This window comes from Tyto alba, unplaced genomic scaffold (genome assembly GCF_018691265.1).
Source record: "Tyto alba isolate M040663 unplaced genomic scaffold, T.alba_DEE_v4.0 Super-Scaffold_16, whole genome shotgun sequence".
In the NCBI taxonomy this organism is placed as follows: domain Eukaryota; kingdom Metazoa; phylum Chordata; class Aves; order Strigiformes; family Tytonidae; genus Tyto; species Tyto alba.
Genome location: NW_024881278.1, coordinates 20,393,134 through 20,416,111, shown reverse-complemented (window position 1 = coordinate 20,416,111; position 22,978 = coordinate 20,393,134). Strand labels below are relative to the sequence as shown.

At 42.4% G+C, this 22,978-nt stretch overlaps 1 protein-coding gene across 3 annotated transcripts in view; it reads left to right on the top strand.

The window, feature by feature from the left end:
• Positions 1 to 17,272, top strand: part of HHAT (hedgehog acyltransferase) — a 159,457-nt gene extending 142,185 nt beyond the window's left edge. For all 3 annotated transcript variants that reach the window (XM_042789828.1, XM_042789827.1, XM_042789826.1), the window contains exon 12: positions 14,860 to 17,272. In XM_042789828.1, coding sequence (XP_042645762.1) covers positions 14,860 to 14,951 — 92 coding nt within the window. In that variant the 3' untranslated portion in view covers positions 14,952 to 17,272. The remainder of the gene's footprint in view (positions 1 to 14,859) is intronic.
• The last annotated feature ends 5,706 nt before the right edge of the window (positions 17,273 to 22,978 follow it).

Here is a 22,978-nt window from a genome sequence, read left to right as displayed (position 1 = left end):
AAGTGCTGGCCCATCAATTCTCTTGAAACTGAGACCCATGGCAGCGCTGTGCTTAGCCAAGGACACACACTTTATGAGCATTTTAGTCACTGAAGTTAATTACATCAAGACCCTGTATTACATGTAGTACTTTTGCCAAATTTGTACTGGTTTTGAAAGATGACACAAATTACTTCCATGACAATTTATAGATGGTTCAAAATTAATGTATAGTCTGATTAGATCTCCATTAATCAAAGATAGTGGTTATTTTGTTAGAAAATGTTAACATTTATTCAACACTTTTTACAGAGTATTTCTACCATCATGTGAATTCTGCAGGAGTAATTTCATTAATAATTCAATTCAGCTTTATGTACTGCTGCCTTCATTAAAGAAGTTGGCTGCTGACAGCACTTGTATTTAATGTTCTGTTAAGCTTGATTAAGATACAAGATTAAGTCCACTTACGTCTCCAAGAGGGAAGACAATAAAATTTTGTCTGCATTAGTAAGATTACAGCTATAATTAAACTGCTGGTCAGTCTGTACCATGCCTACAACTCTTCACTTAGACTAACTTAAGTCTTCAGTCTGAAACAAAAATGGCATTATTAGCTCTGAAAGAGGGCTCGAAAGACTGGACTCATTTTTACCAGGTAAAGACCACCCTAGTTAGCAGTAACCACAATTTACAAATCAGTCATTTTTGGGGGTGTCTTTTGCCAGATGGCCTTCAATATTCATTCTGCACATACGGGATGCATGTCCACACAAAGGCACAAGGCAAGTTGAGATAGCTAGTGTCCCGCCTGAGGCACACTCATGAGTGGGGGGGAAGTTTATGTCGAAATGCAAGCTTTGTTTGCTTTTATTTGTAAGACTAAGAATAACCATCTAAGATTTGAAAAAAAATTATTGTTAGTGAATCTTTTTTCCCTGACTCCTTTTCTAAAAGACAAGTATTGTTTAACAAGACAACTTGAATGCTTTATTCTCTTGTAACATACTTAATCGACTGAGACCATTTATGGTCTAATGCAGCATATAGTGCCCATTCTTTGCCCATTTTCTAACTGGACTGTTAGATCAGTATTGATGAGTTGAAGAAGCATCTTACGGCTTCTTTTTTAGTGAAGAGTTAATTTTTTCAAATCTGTGAGTTTGGCTCTTCCTTCCCATCTCTGTCACTGTTTCCGCACTTAGGTTCTCACTCTGATCTCTGACATTTCTTCCTTCTTACTGGAGATTCACTTGATCGCTTTAACCCTTTGATCTGTATTTTTTCAGAGTCTTTGTCTAGAGTGATGCCAACACATTTGTGTCACCCTTCTGCTTCTGTCCTTCTCTGTACCTTTATTTATTATGTTTTGAGGCCTCCAATCGCAAATCAAAATGGAGACATGCCACAGATTTTCAAGTAATCCACCCAACATTTGTAACATCTGTTGCAGTTTGGGTTAGGATTTAAAACAAATTAAGCTACATCACTCTCTGAAGAATAAAAAATAATTTATTATTATAAAGCAATAGAAGATAAAGGGGCTTCAGCAAAAGGGAAGGTAGAGATGTTAGCAAATTGGTAATGACCTTGGTCCATCTGCCAGGGTAATTTTCCTGCCTCAGTAATTGAAATGTATTCAAATGCAATTTAAAGGTCATCAAGGATGCAAGTCAAAGACTTAAGCAGAGTTTCTGATCAAAACATTAAGTATTGCATTTGACTTCTCCTTTTATGAACAGCTGGAGGATTCTGCCAAATGGTAAATTTATCTTATTTAATCAGGCTTTTTTTTTTTTACGACAAACTTTGACTGCAGCTGAGCACTTCACTTGAGTCCAGTACTTGCTGAAACTCTAAAGGACAGAGAAAGGTCTTTTATCCATAGTTATCTTGCAGTTCTGCAATAAAGTGAGCACTGAGACAAATCCCAATGCAAAATAAATCTTCAAAGGGGAAGTAGAGGGTCACCTGGCCCATATGATGAATACAGTGTGAGCAGACATGATGGATACTAATACTTCTGTCAGAAAATTTGATCCAAAAATCAGAACTTTCAAAATCTATAGTGGGTGTGCCAGTATCCATTCAAAAGACTTTTTTGAAAGAAATGAGTAAGGTGATATATGGTGGCTGGACAACCAGATTGTGCATTTAAGATTTCCAAATAAGTAAAGAACCAATAAAATAAATGGATATTTTCTCTTTAAATGTCCATTTTCCTATGCAAAAAATCAGCTGTATTCAATGGCCATGCATAAATTTTTGAGATGCTCTTCCATTTTATCTAGAATATGTAGTTCGGCTTGAGGAATTGATTTTTAGTAATAATTCATGTAGAACCAGTAGAAGATCCAACTGAAAATAAAGGGGAAGGGAAGAAGTTGAACCCTTTATCCTCTCTATTAGGTATCCTAATTATTGCTAAAGAAATTGTCATTAATCTCCTTGTCAAGATCAGGAGTACTACTGCCTTCCAAAGAAAAATAACCTATTTCAGCAGGTTGAGCCATATTCCCTGTCTCCCCCAGATGGCAATCTTTTGGATCTTCTCCAGCTAATCAGTGTAAATGATGGACACCTTGATATCTTCATTTGGCAATATGCTTTCACCAACATACCAAGGGTTGTCAACCTAGCTTTGACAATCCTAACTAAAATGAGGCCACTCCCAGTCCAATTAACCCCATTCATATTTTTACTGCATCCCCTACAAAGTCACAGCTACCTTTCTTGGTAGCTTGTTTTCTATGGCTAGCTTTCCTTCTGCCATCTTACCACACTCATCTAATTGGATCATATGTAATAATATATTTTTTTCACCTCAGGCTTTAAAATATACCATTTTTTGCATTTCTTATGCCATGCTAATAATACTAGCTGCATAGCCCAATTACCCATGGGTCATTTATTGACCGTAACGGTGACACGAGGAATGATGCTAAAAGAGAAACAGGACCTTTGAGCTACCATTTGTAGAGCTGTTCCTCATGTCTTGTCCCTCCCAGCGCACGCTCCATCCTGCGCCAGGGCACGGCGTGCCCACAGGCCCGGGCTTTGCGCAGCTCTGCAGGGCCCATGCACCAGCTCGCTTCAGGGCTAGCTTTGCTCATGCCTGGCCAGCCCTCTGTAGCCACTGTGCTGTCTTCCTCGGGCAGGTTACTTCTCCACCTTGGTGTTTTAGCTTAAAAACGGGGAAATGAGAAGGTGGTGTTTTGACACGTAGCAATTGTAAACAAAGATGCCTGATCATGGTCTGGTCCTGCTTGAGATGTGGCATTCATTAATTTGCCCCAAATTGTATTTACTGTGATGAATCTGTGTGGCCACACCATTGCGTGTGAACTGTGATCTTTGAAATAAAACAGGTCAGATCCAGCTCTGTTATATCAGAGCCACTGAGTTGATGTGATGGTGCCTAGATTAATTAATTCTTCTGGTTGTGCGGCTGATCCCATAAAGAAGGCAGCATGCACCACGCGCATTGTGGAGAGGTTTGCAGAGATGATTGTTTAGCAGGAACTGTACATATGGAAATTTGTTCTCATTTCTTCCTTTGTGCTATCCCGTTTACAAATGACTGCTTCGTAGCCGCTTCTCATTATATGTCTCTCCCATGAGACGTGAAGTGAGCATTAGGAGAAATCCCACCGTGGTTGGGGCTGAAGCCTCGTCTCTGCTGCCAAGGCTGTGCCACCAGGAAGGGGGAGCAGGAGGCAGCAGTGCTGGCAGGACCCTGCCTGTGCCAACAGGCCTCAGCAAGGGGCACAGACAGTCCACTGGCAGCAGTTGGGGTCAGCCGAGGGGCCGGCAAGGCGATGGTGACAAGGCAGGGCCAAGGTGGAGCTGGGAAGTCCAGTCGCGATCAGGCATAGTGTGCATCCAGCATATGCGTGGACAATATACTGTTATACAGTGAAATACCGGGGCAATGTGGAGGCCCCTGCTACGTGTGGCTAGGGCACTGAGAGCCTGTTGGTGCCTTCATGTCCCTGACACCCATGTAGGGCTCAGCCATCTTCTGGTGAGGAGTCGAGCAAATCCACCCCTCGCTGCCCTGGGGCTCACACTGTGTTGCTTAGCCTGGGGTTGTACAGCTGATTTCAATTTATCTGCTCCTGCTTTATATCAAGAGCAAACACAATCAAGGCTGTGAATCATCGAAGTGTCACTTCATTGCACACCTGGGCAAGGAAACAAGAAACTGGTTGAACACTACAGAGTTGATGTAAATAAATGGGTCACTAGTTTTCTCCAGAGAGGTGTCTCTGTGTTGGTTTTGAGCACGATGCGTGTATTAGCGCTCTCAGCAGTCTTGCTAAAGATTTGCAGCACTGCTTTTATGACATTGACCAGCAGAGCACAGGTGGGACAGAGGGTGTAACAGCCATGCAACAGATCAGGCTCCTTGCTAACTTTAGTGGGCCAGGGAAGAACATGGAAAGATTATATCTCAGTGTGCTAAGCCACGCTTTGTTAAATAAGACAACTTAAATATAGGCAATAACTTTATGGCAAGGCGTAGTATTACTGTTTTACATGGTTAAAGTTTGATGTAATGTAAAGGAGGTGGTGGTTGTGAGGGTTTTTTTTTCTTCTAGAAAAGAGAATATGCTGCTAAAGATATTAAAATAAAAAAAAGAGGAGTTTGTTTTGGGTTGGTTTGTTGGTTTGTGTTTTTTTTTTTTTTTTAAAATCTTTTTGCATTTACAGGCTTGTTCCTGTATATGCTTTGCTCTACCAGTGCATCCAATCTGACCTGAAAGGAACACTGTGAGTGATCCCATTCAGCAGCTGTTCAGGAAGCTTGCTTAAAACAGGAAAGCAAAGAGAGCAGCTAGGCTATCATAACATTGACATTTTTCCATGTGGATTCCTCTGGGTCAGCTACAAGGCAAAAAAGTGTTGTTGCCCGCAGTGTACAGATGAAGGGGCTTGGGCTGACAGAGTTGTTTTGATCTCAGTTACCACACGGGTAGGTAACTCACTCAGATTTGCGCCGATCAAACTTCCTCCCCTCAGGTGGCAGCTTACTGGCCTGAGACCAGATCCCAGGAGAGCGGAGCAGGGCTCAGGAAACGAGCTCCCTTTACTCAGCGATGCTGGCAGATTTTGCATGTTGATGTGGCTGCCTGGGTATTTCTAATCTGTGTTTTCCAACCTAAGTGATAAAAGGTTTGCTAGCTTTTGCTTCAGATGAGCTCCATGCTTACACAGCTCACGCAGGTAGACCTGTATTCTCAGGTACTCTCTGGGCTCTGTATTGCAGAAAATCCACTTCCAATTCACACAGAAAGCTGGAAATAAGGTCTTTCTTCACCAAACTCGCTAGATGTACTCTTGAAATCCAGAATGTGTTTTCTGAGAATATACAAGCAAATTGTTGAATTTTCATCTTGAAGTCAATTAAATATTATTTCAAGTAATTTTAAGTTAGTTTTTTTCTTTGTCTCAGATGGTCTTGATGGTAGACTAACAGAGACTTTTTTCCCCAAAAAATTAATTTAAATTTAATCTTGCCCACAAACTATCTGCAGTTGAACTATTTTACTGAGCATTTTTTTATTTAGTTGCTGTGATTATATGGACTGCAGCAGGGTCAGGTCATCTTGCACAGGTGAGAAGTGAAACAATTGCTTAATCAAAAACAGCTTGACTAAGGTCAACCCTGGGTGGCACTTTTCCTGCAGATAACTTGCCACAACTACATTTCATGTGATATGACACCAGTGTGGTGCAGATTGTTCGTTGCCAATGTTTTCTGTTGGCCAGTTGCCGCCTTCAGGCACCACTGTCCTTCCAGGGCTGCCTGCCTTAACTCCCTATCAGCCCTTTCCTTTGCCCTTTGGCGACACTGTGAAAACAAGGCACAAGCAGAAGGGGGAGTAACTTCATACAACCAGAAACCAGCAGCATTAAAAATGTCTTAGTCCTGAATTGATTGCTACAGCTTGGTAAGCAACTGCAAGATTACCTGGTTACCTTATCTATGCACTTCTATCTCTCAAGATGTTTGGATGCCTGTTAAGTGAGACCTTGGTTCAGTGGCCTCATTTGTGGTGCTAGCTTTACACTGATACAGCAATTATCCCAAATGCAGTGTTCCTGTAAATTACTGATGTGCTCTCAGCCCTCCTCTTACTGCATTAAGCCCTAACAGGTAATATGATTTTCATTACACAGACCATTTCAGGTATGAGAGCTCTGTGATAAGAGGTCGCAGTTTGTTTATTGCTAGTGTAGCTGGTTGTAAATAGCTGTTAAAAAAGCAGACAGTGTGACAAATTTTCTTATTCTTAATGCTGTGAAAAGGGACAAGGCAGCACCACAGAATTGTGTCTGGGAACATAAGCGTTTCTGAGGATGACAAGGAAAAATTGTATATTGAAAAATGTGATGCAGAGGTATGAGGGGGAATGTGAATAATTCATCTTTTAATAATTCTCCACATTTAAAAATTAATTATTTTATGGTCATTTAAGCATCTTGTATTCATGACCATTCCAGGATACCTTAGCCAGAAATCGGGCTGGGGAAATAAATTATAGTACTTCACCTTTTTACCCAAATGTTTGCTTGCTGATGATACAACATCGGAATCGCTGGTTTAAATCCTCTGCTTTTGAGAGTATATAGCCTTGATTTCTCAAGAGCGCCCTAGCACTAAAAGGCTGGAGAAAGAGTTTCATTGTATGCAAAAAGGCTTACACAAACCTAAACCCAGGAATCCCAATTAGAACCTTCCTGAAATTCAAGCTCTAGTAGAGGGGAAGTTAATTCACCCTTCTGCTCATCATGTCTTTATATAACACAGGTGTCTCTCTGCTCAGTAAGAGACAGATGCTCACCTCAGGACCCCGCCAGGCACCAGCAGCATTCCCAGCTCTGCCTTTGGGATGTTCATGTTCTTCTGGAGAGTTAGCTCCTTACTCTGTTTTGTCTTGCAACTGTAATGAAAGGAGGCTCCTGTCTCTGATGCTTTGACTAGCATATATAATGCTCTCAGAAAATAATTACAAGGTGGGAAATGCCCTAAAATCTTTGCAAGTGTTATCTTTCTGTAATTGTTCACACCATATTTAAGGAGATTGTGCTAGGAATACCCAAGTAGACATTTAAATATAAGAATAGTGTTGTCCTCATGTGGGCCAAGCCAGATATATTGCTCTCAAATGTTTTCTTTGCATAACACTTTGAAGAGGTAGCTCTTTTGCCTTGCTTCCAGGTGAAGATGCATCTATATTTACAATAACGCTTTTGAAAGCTTTTGTCTCTGTTCTAAAAAATAAGTGAACAAACATTGAGATTTCATGTTTTGTGGACTTTGATTTCATATTAGCTGTGTGTAGCACTCAGCTAAAGACCTGGGAGGAGGAGGGAAGTTGCTTTTGATTTACAGATTCACCTCTTCTTAATCTGAAAACTAAAGCTGTTTTTTTTGGTTTTCTTTTCCTTTCCTATTAGCAGTTGTGGCAGAAAGATTCTGCCAGGCAGTTTTAAGCAGTCTTCTTTACTGTTAATTAAAATTCAGCAGTAGCATGAATGTGGTGCTTTTGATTTTAGCTGAATTACTCCAGAGTTAACTTGATACACATAAGACCAGGATTAATACCGAAAATCTCAGGTTTTTTCCCACTGACTAGCTATGCTGGAAAAACTAGTAGAGGGTGAAGCTTTATTTTAAAACATGAAGCAGAAGGCATAACTGCTATGATTCTTTTGTGCTTTATACAATGTTTAGAAGTAAAAATACTTAAAGTAGAATTATGGTCGGATAATATCACAAAAAAAAAAAAAAAAAAACAGGAGTGCCAGCATCATCCTGCTCAATATACAGGAAATAATGCTTCTGATCTACGTTGTAGAGTATATGGAGAACTGCTAACATCATGATTAGGTAGCATTAAATGAGGCTCTGGCTCCAAGGACAAAACAGAGAATCCATGCAGGCAGGCATATCCTGTATAGACACCTGCATCCATGAAGTATTTACCCGCATTTGTAAATAACACATCTGGTTTTTTTATTTCATGTACATACTTACTGTGATGCAAATAGTTTTAGCATCATCATGGATTGCATCAACATGTGCTTTATAAAGCTGTAGGACAGGCCTGTCTTGCTAGATCTACCTATGAAATTGTTTATTTCCAGCTTATCTAATTAATAGGAAAAAGTATGTTCAGCATCCTTAGCCCTGACGTAGGCTGAATTGATTTCTCATTTAAGAAAGAAGTCCTTGTCAGCAAGTAACTTTATTCAGTGCCGTCAAGCATTAAAGTAAAATGATTTTAGCTATGTTAAAGTATAGTTCTACACACAGTAAGAACACAGAAAAGCCACAACTTTTGACCTCAATCTGCTAAATAAAACCTGTTTGCGTTATGAAAACACTAAGAGACTACAGCCTTCTGCTCTCAGTAATGCTGATCTGGGTGAGTTGCAGTCATCCTGCACTGCAGATGATGGTCTTGGACTGTCATCTATCAATTTTCAGTTTTTCTCAGCAGTGAGAAGTACTCCCCAGAAGGCCACAGATGTAAGCGTTCTCCAGGATGGTGTAATTTAAAATTCATGTAAGTAGACTGCTATGTTATACATTTATTATATGTAAATACCTAGCTGGAAACTACTTCATGTCTACTGAAGAGGAAGCTTTTTCAGTTACTGCCAGTTTACCTGGCTGAGGTTCAGGTCTAGTCCTGGCAGCTAAAGATTTTGTCCTTTTCAGTCTTGTTTCCAGATGCTGCATGGGACAGCTTTTGAGTTATCCTTACAGCATTTCCCTGATTTTCCTTTTAAATACCTCCTATTGTACAGTAATACTTTTTCTGAGTATTTGGACCTTACCTACACTTTAAGCTTGAGTATCTTCAGCACCTGAAAATCTGTAGCAATGAGTGAGGTCAGCCTGGAGTCTCCCAGGCGGGTTCCCCTTGGCTGAGCCTCCCTGCTGCTCTGCTCCCAAGCTCTGCAGCGGGAGATGTGAGAGCAGTTTGCTGGGGGCTGATAATGGGACAAAGTGGAATCTTGAATATACAGACCCTGTGGATCTGTGTGCTGCTTTACATGGGGTAGGGGGATGGAGATGCCCATCTGGGACTTTGAGTTTGCTGGCAGAACTTACTGCCTGTCCTTCACCATGATACTGGTGTGCCTCTGTCTTCCCACAGCCCATGGAGGAGCAATGTGTGCAATGGGGGGGCCAAAAGTAGCAGCAAAAAAAAACCCTGCCATGGCTTGGCTTGGGGCTTTGCTTGCCATACATATTCTTTTGCAACTGAATTCACTATCCTCTGTGTTCTGCGTCTTACCTCACCATCCTTGCAGTTATCCCGGAATGCACGGCTGGAGGTGGTTTGATAACCCTGGTTTGAGTGCTCCCACGCGACAGCCAAGAATCCAGTGAAACTCTCTGCATCAGCTCTTTTTTCCAGGCCTGTCTGTCAGCAGCAGCAGTTTATGTATCAGTAGCTGAACTGGAAGCATGAAAAAAATAAAATATTTATTAGTAAAAGCTCCTACACAAGGATACAGATTGTTCGCAGACAGTAATGCCTAAGTCAGCCATAATTTATAAAAGCACCACAGTTGAATTTAAGCACTTGAATAATACAACCTAGTACCCAATTCATTTTACGTTTTAAATACAGGACCTGGGAGCCTTAATAAAGCCTTTAGGCTAAGTTTTCAAGTATTAAAAATTCTGCTGGATTTGAGGAGGAGCAGCTACAGCGAGTAATGCACACAGTTGTATGTTTAAAGGCCTGTCCTCAAACACGTATTATTAAAAAAAATAGAAAAAAATTGATTACCAATGCCAGGAGATTAGGAAGAATTTAAATAATCAGAAGACTGATTCCCTGACCAAATTTTTTTCTACAGCACTTGATGCACACAGAAAAAGTTTTTTAATAGCGCTGCTCAAGAAAAGACAGACTGGTGAGAAACTGCCTTTCTAATCAAATTCTTCAGGTGCTATAGAGCTTGCAGAGCAGTGGGAGGATAAACTGGGGAAAAAATCTTTAAATTAGGTTTAGATTGCTGCCTACTCTTGTCAGCTCAAGCAGTGGAGATGGGGCAGATGTGACTGGGAAGGGGTACAGCTGGGTGATTTATATACATTAATACATTTTCTGTTGATCTAATTATGTTGCTGTACCTACAGTATAGCAAACAATGCAGATATGCTGCAGCCACACAAAGTGGGTATTACATGTCTTCATTTAATGTTTTACATGATTATTCTTCTCTGCTTTTGGCCCTACTACATGATATAGTAGTAAGTTTACTTTATCACAGAGATGGTATACTTCAACATATATACAAGAGCTTTTCCCAGCTTCTTGCCAGCTTTGCTTACATCTTCCCATCTCTAAATTCTGTTCAGGAATGAGCTGTAACATAGAAGTGCTTAGGGCAATGCTGTCAGCCACTAAAAAATCACTCCAGAGCTTGCCAAGGGTGAGCGCAGCAATCTGAGGCAATGACAGAAACTGAAGAAGTGGGCAATAGATATATAGAGACAGGCAGACAAGCATGAAACTACTGAATTCCAAATAGGTCTAATACTTCCAGAATTGCTTCTGTTCTGTTTTCTTTACACCCGGGATAAAATTGTTTACTATTATAGATTTCTTAAATGTTCGGCTTTACCTAATGAATGGTAGAATTATTTAAGATAGAAAACAAAGGCTGTGCTTGGTTCTTTTTTTTCACGATAACTGCAAATACCCAGTTTTCTGTCTGAGTTAGTTATAAGTCAGTAAAAGGAGGCAGATAGATAGGAAGGAATTAACATCTAAAGGCACTTGCAAGGAGTTTGTAGGAAACCCCCTCCCTATAAAGGGTCATTTTGCTATTTATCATCTGAGTGCTGTATTTTGAAGGGTGTATTATAAAAACAAGAATATCCTTCAGAAATAACTTTTAAAACCAAGATTTGTAAATCAGAATTTCTTTCATACTCTGCTTTAGCACCTTCAGAAGAGGAATGAACTCCAGGAGAAACAGTGTGTGTCATGTCTGTGTGTACAGAGCAGCTGGAAAACCTGATGCACAATGCATGGAGCAATTTTGTATAAACCAATTTATAAACCTATCAAAACATGATTTTAAACCAGCAAGACTACTGTACAGCAGATCAGGTGTGTGCGACAGGGCATTGCTTCATGCCCAGCTGGGACTGGAGACTTGTCTGAGAGGAGGTTGTGTGATAGATAAAGCGCTACGGTTACCTTGCCCCAGAATTCTCAGTCCTCTTCACAAAGGAGTTTGTGTTTGATTTTTGTGGAGCAGCATAGCTGTATAAGCAGAGAATTTGGTTGTGGTTCCATGAATGTTTCTCACCCAGTGTTCCTTTGTTAAGAGGGAAGTCCAGCTGTCTTAAAAGAAATTTATGCAGGTAAAGCTCACAAATAGTGCTGGATTTGCAAATAGCATATGAATTTGCTCTTGGATTTACAAATAGCATATGTTAATGAAGACTAATTCATCTTTCCACAAAAAAGAGATTATGAAAATCTGAGTTGCCTCATGAAACTTGGCCCTCCTCAAGCCCAAAATCAAATTACTAAAGACAGTCAAGAAATTGTAAGGTTTAAGTTGGTACGTGACATGGTTTTAATTGGACGAACTTAACTGAGACATTTCCTAACAGCTTAGTGCTTGATTTGACCCCAGTAATGTTTCTAAGAGTACATTTTATGTATATGACTTTGTAGAGAGGTACTGATCTAAAATGGAGGCACGTACCCTTCCAAGCAGAGTTTGGAGAATGGTACAGTGTAGGTGAGGATGCCATGTTTTAGGGTGATAAGGTCAAGCTGAGGAGCCACCAGAAAGAGGAGCCCCTTGAATGGTGTTTGACAGTAGGAGTAGAATGGGAGTTAGCAAAAGGTCTGAAGAAAAAAGTGTACCTTATGCTGCTGGCCCTAAGAGGGCAAAAAGAGAGATTTCCTTGGAACTGCAGATCCGAGACCATCAGTAGTGTTTGGTCGTTTGGGTTTACAAAGAGAAACTGTTTAAACAAGGAAAAGGCTCCCATGAACTTACCTTGCAAGAAAGCAGCTCATGCCGCTGTTTGATTACAGAGGTCACATACAAGGATGACACACAGATCAGTTACATGCTAGGCAGAATCTGAAATTGCGTCCTTGCTGGATTAGCATATCTCGAGGTGTCCTTCCCTACAACAACACCTCCTGGAGACCAAGTTCTTCAGTCCTTTCAACATGTTTATTTTATATCCAATCCTAAAATGGAAGAGATGAGTGAAAACAGTTTAAAGATCCCCTGCTTGCTTCAGGCTGCCCTTGGGCTGCTTCTCAGGTGTGGATGCACGTGTGAAAATCTGCCTTGAATGGACTGGAGCTAATCCGGGATTATGTAGGAGCAGAACGTGATGCCTTTGCTTTGATCACTTACAGCAGAAGCACCGTATGCATTTTCCTCACCCAGCAGCCATGCATGTGGTTCCTGTATGGCAAGAAAGGGCCCACAAGGCAGAGGTGCTCTTTCAATCCCGCTCAGAGCTGGCCACCTCCCACCCATGCAGTAAGAACTGCTTTGGTATCTGTGCAGCTCCTCCTAGAATAGCTGTAGCAAGATTAAATTTAAAAAACTCCCCTTTTCTCTTGCCCACAGTGCATCACTTCATCTTCCCTCTTCTCTCTCATCTTAATTAGATCAGGAGAAGGTAATCTGCTGAAGAGACTCCCTATGTTCCAGGAGGATTACCCCAAACCTGCTTATACTGTCATGAGAACCCCGTGAACCCAGGTTATGGGCACTACAGAGGAATCTTACCATAAATCTAAGGCATCTAGGAAAGATTTCCAGTGTGTACCTACATATTCTGACAAGATCTCTTACACATTGGCTGGTGTTAACAAGCAAGTCAGACTAAAGACTACTCTTGGCACATTTTCTGTGTGCCAGAGCTTTAAAATATTTAAAAATGCAAAATATGTATCTAGCAAGATTTCTAAAAGTGCCCTTAAAAAAAAAAAAAAAAAAAAGGCAATTCTAGACTCAGTTCTTTTTTAACTTTTTCTCTCTGTCTGTATAAAGCAGCCTCCACAATATTGCTGCCAGAAGAGGTATGTTTTAAAAACATCCATTGCGATACTTTCACGTACAATTTTATCAGAGACAAAGCACAGCTGGGCTTTAGCTTGCTACTGAGGGTGAAACCCATTCTACAGTAGCCTAATTTCAATGAAGAAAAAACGAGACTAATTTATTGTTAAAATTTTGTTTTGTGAAACAAATAGTTAAAAAGTATAATTTTGCTTTAGGGTGTTGTGAGGACAAGTGTTTAATATTTGTAAATGTCTCCATGAAAATCATTCAGGTTACAAAGCTGTGTTTCACCACAAAACAAGGCCAGAACAATTAGAGATTCATGAAGCAAACACACAGTTATTCACAGGGGGGACAAAAAAAAAAAAAACTTTTCCTGACTCTGTTCCCGGGTGAAGTGTTACCCTGCTCAGGCCCTCGGAGCACAGAGGAGTCCCAGCACGTGCAGTCCCCAGAAGTGCAGGACTGAGCCCAAGGCCACGGCCCTGATGAGGGCAGGGTATTAAGCCAAGGCTCAGCTGGACATTGGCACAATTAAAAAGCCTCCAGACTGGAATCGGCTTGAAGCCTGGACAAAGCCAGCCTGCAAATTACCTTGTAAACATACCTTCAGGAAGAGCTCTTCCTGGAGTATTATCCTGTCGTGGAGAGGTTACAACTTCTCTCCATCCATCCTTCAGGCCAGTGGGGAATCTCATGTCTGCCAGCAGGTTCCTTCAGGGCAGGGTTTTCCCCAAGAGGGAGCACTGAAGCTTTTCTTGCAGAAGCAGGTGCTGGTAGTTTGAGGATGGCGTACAGAAAACCAGTCATACATATAACCAAAATTCTTATGTCAACAGCAACAAAAAAACACCAAAACCTCCTCAAACACCTTCCTCCTTGCTCCCTTCCCCCAGACAAAATACACCGAAAAACATTAGGGCCTAATGCTGAAGAGAAGGATGGAGAAAGGGAACAGAGATGCCAGGAAAGGTATCAAGAAAAGCAAAATCATTTACCTAATTACAGATTTTTCAAGTGATCTACAACTCCACTGGAAAGCAACAGACCTTTTGACTTGTGACCTCCCACTTACTGCTTTAAGCTGTTAGAAGTTCAAGTGAAAAGATGGTGACTTTCACTGAAAAAAAAATTGAAGTAATAACAAAACATGTCATTTCCCCAGCAAAAGTTTTATATATTGGGGGAGTCAGTCCTTTTAGTTAAAAACTAATCTTGTAAGAACACATCTGTCTGTTCTGCACTGGTACAATGGTGTTCTGACCCCATTAGCTGTTACGGGGCTGTAGAGTGCACACATCAATACAGTATATCCAAAACAGCATTAATCAGAGGTTTTCACAGACTCTTTTTGCAGAACAGATACCTGGATTTGCTCAGATTTTTAATAACCTGCATTGTGGTTATGCATCCCTTTGTGCCTAGGAAGCACCATAGAGAGCTTAAAGCATCAGGGTTCATTTGGGGATCTGCTTGATAGACAAACCCACTACAAAGGAGAGGATCAAAACAGGCCTCTAATTCAGAAAGCATCATTTGGAGATGCAGAGCAGGAATAAACCTGGCCCAGTTCCCTGAAAATGGAAAAGACCAGGGCTACAGGGGGTCAGGCATCCCTGAAGCTCAGACAATTCAGCTTTCCGCTTTCAGATTTTGTGGGTTGGCTCTACTTGCTTATGAGACTGAATTGCTAATAAAATTAATTTGAAGCGTCACAAGTTGGTCATCTCAAGAGTATTTCTACTTGAAGCAGTCATTAGTTATTCTGACTAAGATTGTCTGTCTTTCTATTTATAGGTTGGCCATGGGCGACACTGACTGTTCTCGGGTTCCTGTACTGCTATTCTCACGTTGGAATTGAATGGGAGCAAACGTACGCTGTGAATTAGGAATCACGCAAAACAATGATCTCTAAGACAGGTTGATGGTTCTTCTACATTGGATATCCAATCTGCAGAAGGATGTGCCAGACGAAGTCCTTGGCCAGTGTGTTAAAACCAAAAGCTCATTTAATTGATTCTGGACTGTGAATGCAGGAATTAAACTAGAAACACTGATGGGCTATGGCCGGGGCTGGGCGGAAATTATGAAGCATTTTGAATTATGTTATTTTTATAAAACAGCGTCTCTGTGACTCTATGTACACTGGAAGCATGCATCTCAGAACAGGTATTCTATAGATGTTGGAGATTGTTTCTTCCAATGTTTTTCTGCCTATTTTGAGATACTGAAGAAGAAAATTTTTCCTGCCTTGTAGAATTCAAAAAGCCCAATCTCTCACAGCCTCTGTCCAGGGGCACACAGGGCTGTGCCCGGCACTTACACTACTTCATGGAGGGCATGATGCTCATCAGTTCTTCTTGATTGCTTTCTGCTATAAGTCAGAACATTTTTTCTGTTCTCACTGACTGCAGTAGTTCAGCCTTAAGCTACTTTTCTACCTACTGTAGCAAAGTCCGCTTTTCCTCTTTAATGTCTTCATTTAAAATTTTGCCTTTAAAACACCCTTTGTTTGGTAGTCTTAGGACTGGTTTTATTTGTTTCTTTTAAAAAGAGGGAGTAGGGAGGCAGGTCTTTTCTTAAAGAACAGCTTTTCTTTTTAATCAAATATGACCTTACCGCTCCTTGGGCTTTAAGTGCTCTCTGCCTTGTGTTAGAGCTAAAGCTTATAACATGACCTTTATTACAGGGTGAATCCCACCTTCAAGGGAACTGTTCAGTCTGCCTCTTATATTTTTCTGTTATGAAAGGAGATAACCCAGGTCTGGCAGAATGGTAAATCTGTTCAGTCTGCTTCATTCTCTGGTGTCCAGGCAATCAGCTCCTGCAGTATTAAAGACACCCTAGGAGTAGCATTTTAAGACCTTTAAAAAAAAAAACAGAATGGTCCAATACAGTAGCACCAAATTAGCCTGAGCTCCACATCCCAGATTAGCCAGAGCTGTTACGGCAGCATCTTTGCCAAGAGACTGGGTTGCCCAGGGCTGGGAAGGTCCTGCCTGCCTGCAAGCATCAGGGCTGCAGGAGTGCTTCAGCACATGCCTTTGTCCACGGGAAGACTCTACTCCTGTCTGGCACGAGAGGTGTCTCCCAAGCTGTTATTTTTTTAATCTGATATTGAAGAGCAGCCAGAAGACCTTTAGTCTGTCTAAAGTTAGACATTCGCCCTAGGCCTAGCGAAAGGCTGCCAGTCCTGGAGAGGGCTTCTTGCAAGAGCAGCTTTCTGCACCCGAAGCAGAAGGACTCCTGTCAAAACTTGTTCTGTGCCCCCGGCAGCCTTTTCAGCCTGTTGGGGAAGCACAGTTAGCATCCTATTGTCCATCACTCCTGCAGCTTCAGCCAAGTCAGATAGAACTTATCCCTTCAACAAGAAATTCAGCCCCTGAGATAGGCTTCAGCTTAGTGCCTGCATTTTTGATGTCTCTGCTGCTCAGAACAGTGTCAGCCTCTTTTTCCCCTTCATTTATTCCTGAAGAAATAAGGGCAGAGGTTTCAGCTCTCTACTCATCTGGACATAAAGCCCATCTCTTGCTGTTTCAAAGTAGAAGCTCCAGCCCTTTATGTTTAGGGAAAGATTTACCACCACCACCCCCCCAAGATTTCCCCTGGAAGTAATTTCTAGTAGATACTGTAAAATAAGACATACCTTGAACGCTGCCTGGCCAGAGCAATGATTGCAGGGATTCTCTCAGCCACAAGGAAGTATATTGCTCTCAGCCTCTGAATTTACTAAAAGGATCTGACATTGGCCTCCATTTTGGAGTAGAACTGAGCTCAGGGCAAGAACTTTCTCAAACTTAACTCAAACTTTGTAATTAAGTGAAATAAGTATTGGAACAAAAAGCCATGGGTCTGTTCTTCAGTCTTATCAATTACCGTTATTACATGAAATAAGGGTCAGCTAGCAAATACAGTGAAGACGACCACGAGCCTTCATCTGCAGACCCCTGCCCACGACCACCAGGGAGCACTGCGCAAACGCAATGGGAGGAATCTGGTGTGGGGGGATATGTTAATGATTTCTCGGAACTAATTGTAATATTCCCTCCCTATCCTTGGAGTAGTGATGCATATGTATTAGAGCAGATGAATATGTAACCTTTTATACAATAAAAGGGAGCCCCTTTGGCTCCAGAGCACGCCATTGCGCCCAGCCCTGTATTCTTTGCTCCACTGACTTTGTCCCCAATAAAACTTTTTTTTATATATACGTGGGCTTGTTTCTCACAGCAGTATGTAAGTAAAATGATGCTTCCCTTTAGACTTGCTATCCTGGTCCAGGGCCAGAAGTATGAAGTGTGCTTGCACAATTTACAAAATAGATACTGTTTCTTATAGTTGATATATTTATTGTATGAGAAATAGATTTCCTTCACTCTCACTTTCCAGAGGTTCTTTGTTCTGCTAATTTGAAATATGTATTTCAAGAACAAGCCCACTCACAAAGCTTCTGCTCCGTCCTGCTTATAGAGGACCAGTAGGCAAGGCATGGGGCACGCTTGGGCAGGCACACAGCTCAGGCAGTGCCTGAAGCATTTTAAATGTATGTTAGTCAGTTATACCTTCAGGCTGGAGGCATATTCCTCAGCATGACCTGAGAATTGACTCTTCATTATTGTGTGACACCTGATGTAATTGAAATTATGTGGTAGCCAGAAGTGCCATCCTCCAAGCAAGCCCTCTGTGACAGTCCTAGAGAGGTGAGAGTTTGCAGAGACCTGGAAGAGACTGAAGTGGACATCCCACTTACCAATGGAAAAAACAGGGGAGGGGAGGGGGAGAAAGAGACTTCCAAACACTAAGGAAAACTAGTTAAGGGACCTAGGAAATGGTTAACAAAGACAGAAATTGCCAAAGACAGACACTGGCCATTTTGATCCAAAGGCACTTCTTGTCTGGTGAGTGGTTGTGGGGACACTGCTGCTGATAGACTCAAAGTCACAAGAGAGCAGTGACCAAAAAAACCCAAGGTGGTGGCTGAGCTGAACAGACATGATAGCTACTGACAAAAACAATTTACAAGTGACTTTGAAAAACTGCCCAAGTGACTAGCAAGCACAGCATATCGCAATATATGGCTTTAATGGCTACCACAAAGCTGCAGTAATCGAGTCTCACACACACACCTCCTTCTCCTAGCCCCCCCTCCCTTGGCTAACAGCCCTCCCAGCCATCATTACTGGGGATGGTAAGACTAGGATATAAGTGGCTCTTTCTTTAATGCTGCATTGATTAGAGGGTGAGTGAAGCTTTGCCCACATATCTCTTTCACATCCGAGAGCTAAAAGCATCTTGGAATAACCAGTTTATCACAGGTCAGAAGAAAAACAGCTTAACTATGAAAACCTGCAGCAATTTTGTTATTAGGCATAGCAATAACACAGGACCCGTCCTTTCTCTTGTGCACTCACTTAATTTCCTCTGTCACTGCTAACCCTTGAGCTGGTTGCAGCTCACACTTGCTAAAGGGAGGCTTGCCTTCCTCAGGCATGCCTGCACGATTTTCCTCAAGGAGCTGTGAAGAGTGAGGAGATTACTATGCATGGGCTGTCACAGCTTCTCCTGCCTGTGCTTTACAGTCCCCCTCCCTTCCCCGAGTAGTGCTGCCCGTTATTGCTTTGCGAAATAACTCTCTGCGCACAGCCACTTGTTAGTCAAGGCATATATTTTAATCCTGCAGGGACAGCTGAAATACTGCTCGCTGCAAAAGCTGTGAAGAACTCTGAGGCTGTAACACCTTTGAGAAATGAGGGGAAATCTGCATTACAATAGATCGTTTCTTGTATTAAGGGACCTTTGAGAGCCACCCTCTCTAGTGGGTGTCCCTGCCGACCCCTTGCAGATGCAGAGGGGTGCTGTGGGCACGTGCACTGAATTCAGCAGTTTCACTGGTAGCTACTTGTGGAGCAGTTCCTCCATTAGTTGCATGTAAAAGGAAGAGAAGATGAGAAGATGAAGACAACTATTTTATTGGAGATTTTCATTTTCTGCAAATGCAGTCATGTCAAGCACAGGTCCTGCCAGAGCATCCGAGAATGAGATGAGTCTCCGCTGCCCGTGGGGCGAGTCACCAACGCCTGAGCTTCCTGCAGCTGGACCCACTGGCTCAGGCATCCCAAGCCTGGGGGCAAAGCACTGGCAGCTCCCAGCCTGAGAGGCTTCCAGGAATGCCACCGATGCCCAGGAGGAGAGGAAAAGGAAAAGAAAATGCCTCCATTCAGGGCAGCCATCACAAGCTTCAGCAGCCTAAGTCAGTCCTCCAGCCTCGTGTCAGCATCGCGGGCCTTGGAAACCGCCGCTCTGGGAGGAAACAAGCACACGCCCTCCGTACCCAACACAAGTAACGACAGGATGAAAACTACACGGCAGCATTCGCCAGGGGGAATGAGAAATACACTTGCAGATACTCAAAAAACTCTTCATTCCTTATGCTGGGAGTCACAAAGGTCTTGCTGAGTGCAAGTTAAGCTAACATTGGGATTTAACGGGCAAATTTTGACCACAAGCTGGGCCGCACCACCTTTCAACATATCCAGGGCCAGTTTGTGCAAAGTGTAAATAACCTTCAGCACCTGCATGCCAGCACCTTTCAGAAATGGGTCAAATGAAATGGGCTACCTGGGGCATATGACTTCCCCAGCAACAATCAGGCTATGGGTAATAAAAGTGCATCACTATCCACAGGAATTGAAGGAAAATTTTGCATATGGTTTGATAGCTGAGGTGAATCATTGCTGACAGATGCCTCAGCCAACCACTGAAAAATTAAAGTTTACTGAAGAAATAATACAGAAACATAACTTAGGGTATGACCTGTGAAGTTTAAATTGTATTAGCACTCCCTCTAGAGCTGATCTTTCTTGACAAAATTAATTAATTTTTATGGACCACAGAACTTCCATCCCTGCACTAGTGCATTCGAGTTTCCAAAATTCGGTGGCAAAAATAGAACAACTGGAAATGCAATTAGAAGACCAGAAACATCTATGCTGTTGGTAAATGAATTTAAAAGGCAAAAGGGAAAAAAGAAGATCCGGTTTATTTTTTTTTTAAGACTGCTACTGGAAGGGTTAAGGTTGTTTTAAGGGCTCGGGTATATGGGAGGATTACCTTATAGTAGGCCAAACTGCAGAGATAAAAATAAGCATTTATGAGACCGTTCTTTAAATTATGTTACTGCTAATTCATAGTTATGGATTTCTTTACTCTTGTGGTGGTTGGTGGTTTTGTGCTGAGGTGGTAGTTTATGCTGAAATTACAGGCTAATAACATTCATTTGGTCACATCTCTGCTCCTGGCCGCTTCAGTGATCCCTCAGCTGTCTTCCCCACCTCCTGGCATCCCGCCCCAAGGCCTCCCCGCCATCAGGTTCGGTTCCCAGGACGGTGCTGTACATACAGTGAGGGCCTGGCCCGGGCCCAGGCTGCCTCACCAGCGAGCCCGGCACTTGCCCAGCTGCTGCCTGCTGGGGTCTCCAGTGCCCTGAGGGGTAAATAACTGCCCTTTAGTACCCGCCCCATGTGTGGCCTTACCCTGGGCCCCACACTAAAACACCACGCAGCAGCATCACCACCCAGCCCACCCCGGTTCATTTTTTCCAGATTTCCTCAGTCTGATCAAATCCTGCCAAACAGCCCTTGTTAAAAAGAAAATACCTACAAAGGGTTTTCCATCTCTGAAGACATCCTGCTTGCCTTGAATGGTTACGCCAAGAACCACTCACACCAAGAACAACTGCAAGTTTAGTATGAGCCCTGATATGGTGTAGGGGTTAGAAAAGCATGACACTCAGGCAAAGCACAATCACATGCTGCTTCTGGAGTACTTGGAGGCTATGAACTTCTTATTAATGCCAGCTGAAGAAACTTCCATGTGAAAAAAAAAAAATTACATTTTCATAATAATAAGGTTTCCAAGCTAAGTCTTTAAAACTATAAGGCTACTGGCAGTAACACAAGGGTACCCTGCAACCCTGGCAAGGAAATCTTTCCAGGATGAAGTATCTCACAGCTCCTTCCAGAAGCCATCCACATTCCACTAATGAAACTACAGCAGCTGCTTGGGCAGACAGTAATTCAGATGGGTTATAATTTAGCCTAGGGAGCTTCCTGGGCAGTCAGTCCCATTTGCTCTTGTGCCAGTACTGTGCTTTCACCCAGCTACTCCCGCTCCCTCCCTGCTGTCTGTCCCCTTGGTGGGTTTGCAGGCTCCACTCACCCTCTCGCCCTTTGTTTTTATAGGCTTCCCTCAGATGCTTTCCTAAGACACAGCTAGGTTTCCTCCATAACTGATTTTCCTGGACAAAGGAAATGCAGCCAATTCAACACACCGGGACAGGTACTGAAGGCTGCACTTTGGCTACCTTATATGCTTCTTCCATTTACTGCCACAACCTTAGACTCTTCTCCTGAGATCTAGTCTACCACTGAGCAGGTCAGAGCAGCCCACCTGCAGCTTCTCAGCGCACCTGACTGCAGCTGCTTTATTTGCTGCTCACGAATGAGACATGCCTACACCGATTTTACAGAGCTATTTACAATTCTTGTTGACAAAACTGTAATTTCATGCAGTAGGCCATGCACAGTTTCTGCACACTTTTCTAAAGGGTCCAATTTTCAATTTAGGTTTCAGCTGAACTGTTTTAGTTTATATTTCTGTCTCCACACTTCCAATAGCCAGGTTCAATACGGCTGCACGTGCAGTGTTATCTTACAGGAAAACCAAAACAAACGCTTTATTTTGACTTGGGGCTACATAAAGATTATCTCAGATCTTGTTCTTATCCTCACGCCACAGCTGAGAATGTCCAATCAATTTTCCTGTTATCGTTAGTTCTTCTAAAATACCTCCTGCTTTAACGTTAAAACTCACCAAAAAAGATTGCAGGAAAGGTTTGAAAGCAAACGGTATTTCCCTTCACTGTGAGCCACTGCTTGCAGGGAACCATTTCTTGTTGAGCTGTCTTGGTCCTCTTGCTGAGCACACAGTAGCTCCCAGGTTTAATACTGCATTCAGTGTGCTACTCCTGCTAAGCGTTTCCCCCCAGTGGTAACCCCAACTGAAGAGGCCATAGTCCTCCTCTTATAGAAAAATCCACACCTGTAGTAGATGCTCTAGCAGTCGCTTTCTCCCCAGGTTGTGTATTTCAGCTAGGAGAGTGGGATGTGGAGGCAAACACCAGCACCAAAGCATGTCCCCTTTAGATTTGCACACACAAACTGCAGTGACATTCACAGGGGCCACACATCCCCGGGGCAGGCATTAGCGGCAGAACCACACCTTTGCCTCACTCCTCACCTGCCTGAACAGAAACATGTTCAAGGAAAGCTCTGTAAGTGAACAAAGCTTAAGACAAAACAAAACAAAACCAACAACAACCACCAAAAAAACCCCCAACAACAACAAACCAAAATTAAGCACTGTGTAGAACAACAAAAGTCATCTCAAAAGCAAACTCTTGGAGGTTGTTCACGCACTCCTGCCTCCATCAGTACCAGGTGGGAATTTTAGGAAGAAGAGTCGAGTCAGTCATGATGGATGAACCTGCCGAAGTCGAGCTTGTTTCAAACCTACACCTGTGCCATGGGACAGATTAAATTTTAACTTGGCTATGCTACCTGAGGGCTTTAACTTAATTAGGAAGGGTGAACAAGAATGGAAAAGGAAGAGGAAAGGAAAAAACAAGATAGGCTTGGGCATGTGTATCTTGCAGATATGGCTGTGCACAAGCATCTTCATATCTGCTTCTGACAGACATGTTAGGACTTCAGTTACTCTAACTCCTTCTTTGGATCTCTCACAGGTTTCTACTCATTCTGTCTTTCGAGAATAGGACAGGCTGTTCCCCCAGCTTCCACACACCAACACTGAGCTTGTGGCGAATTAGAACGAAAGGAGCAAAAATTCAATCTTCTAG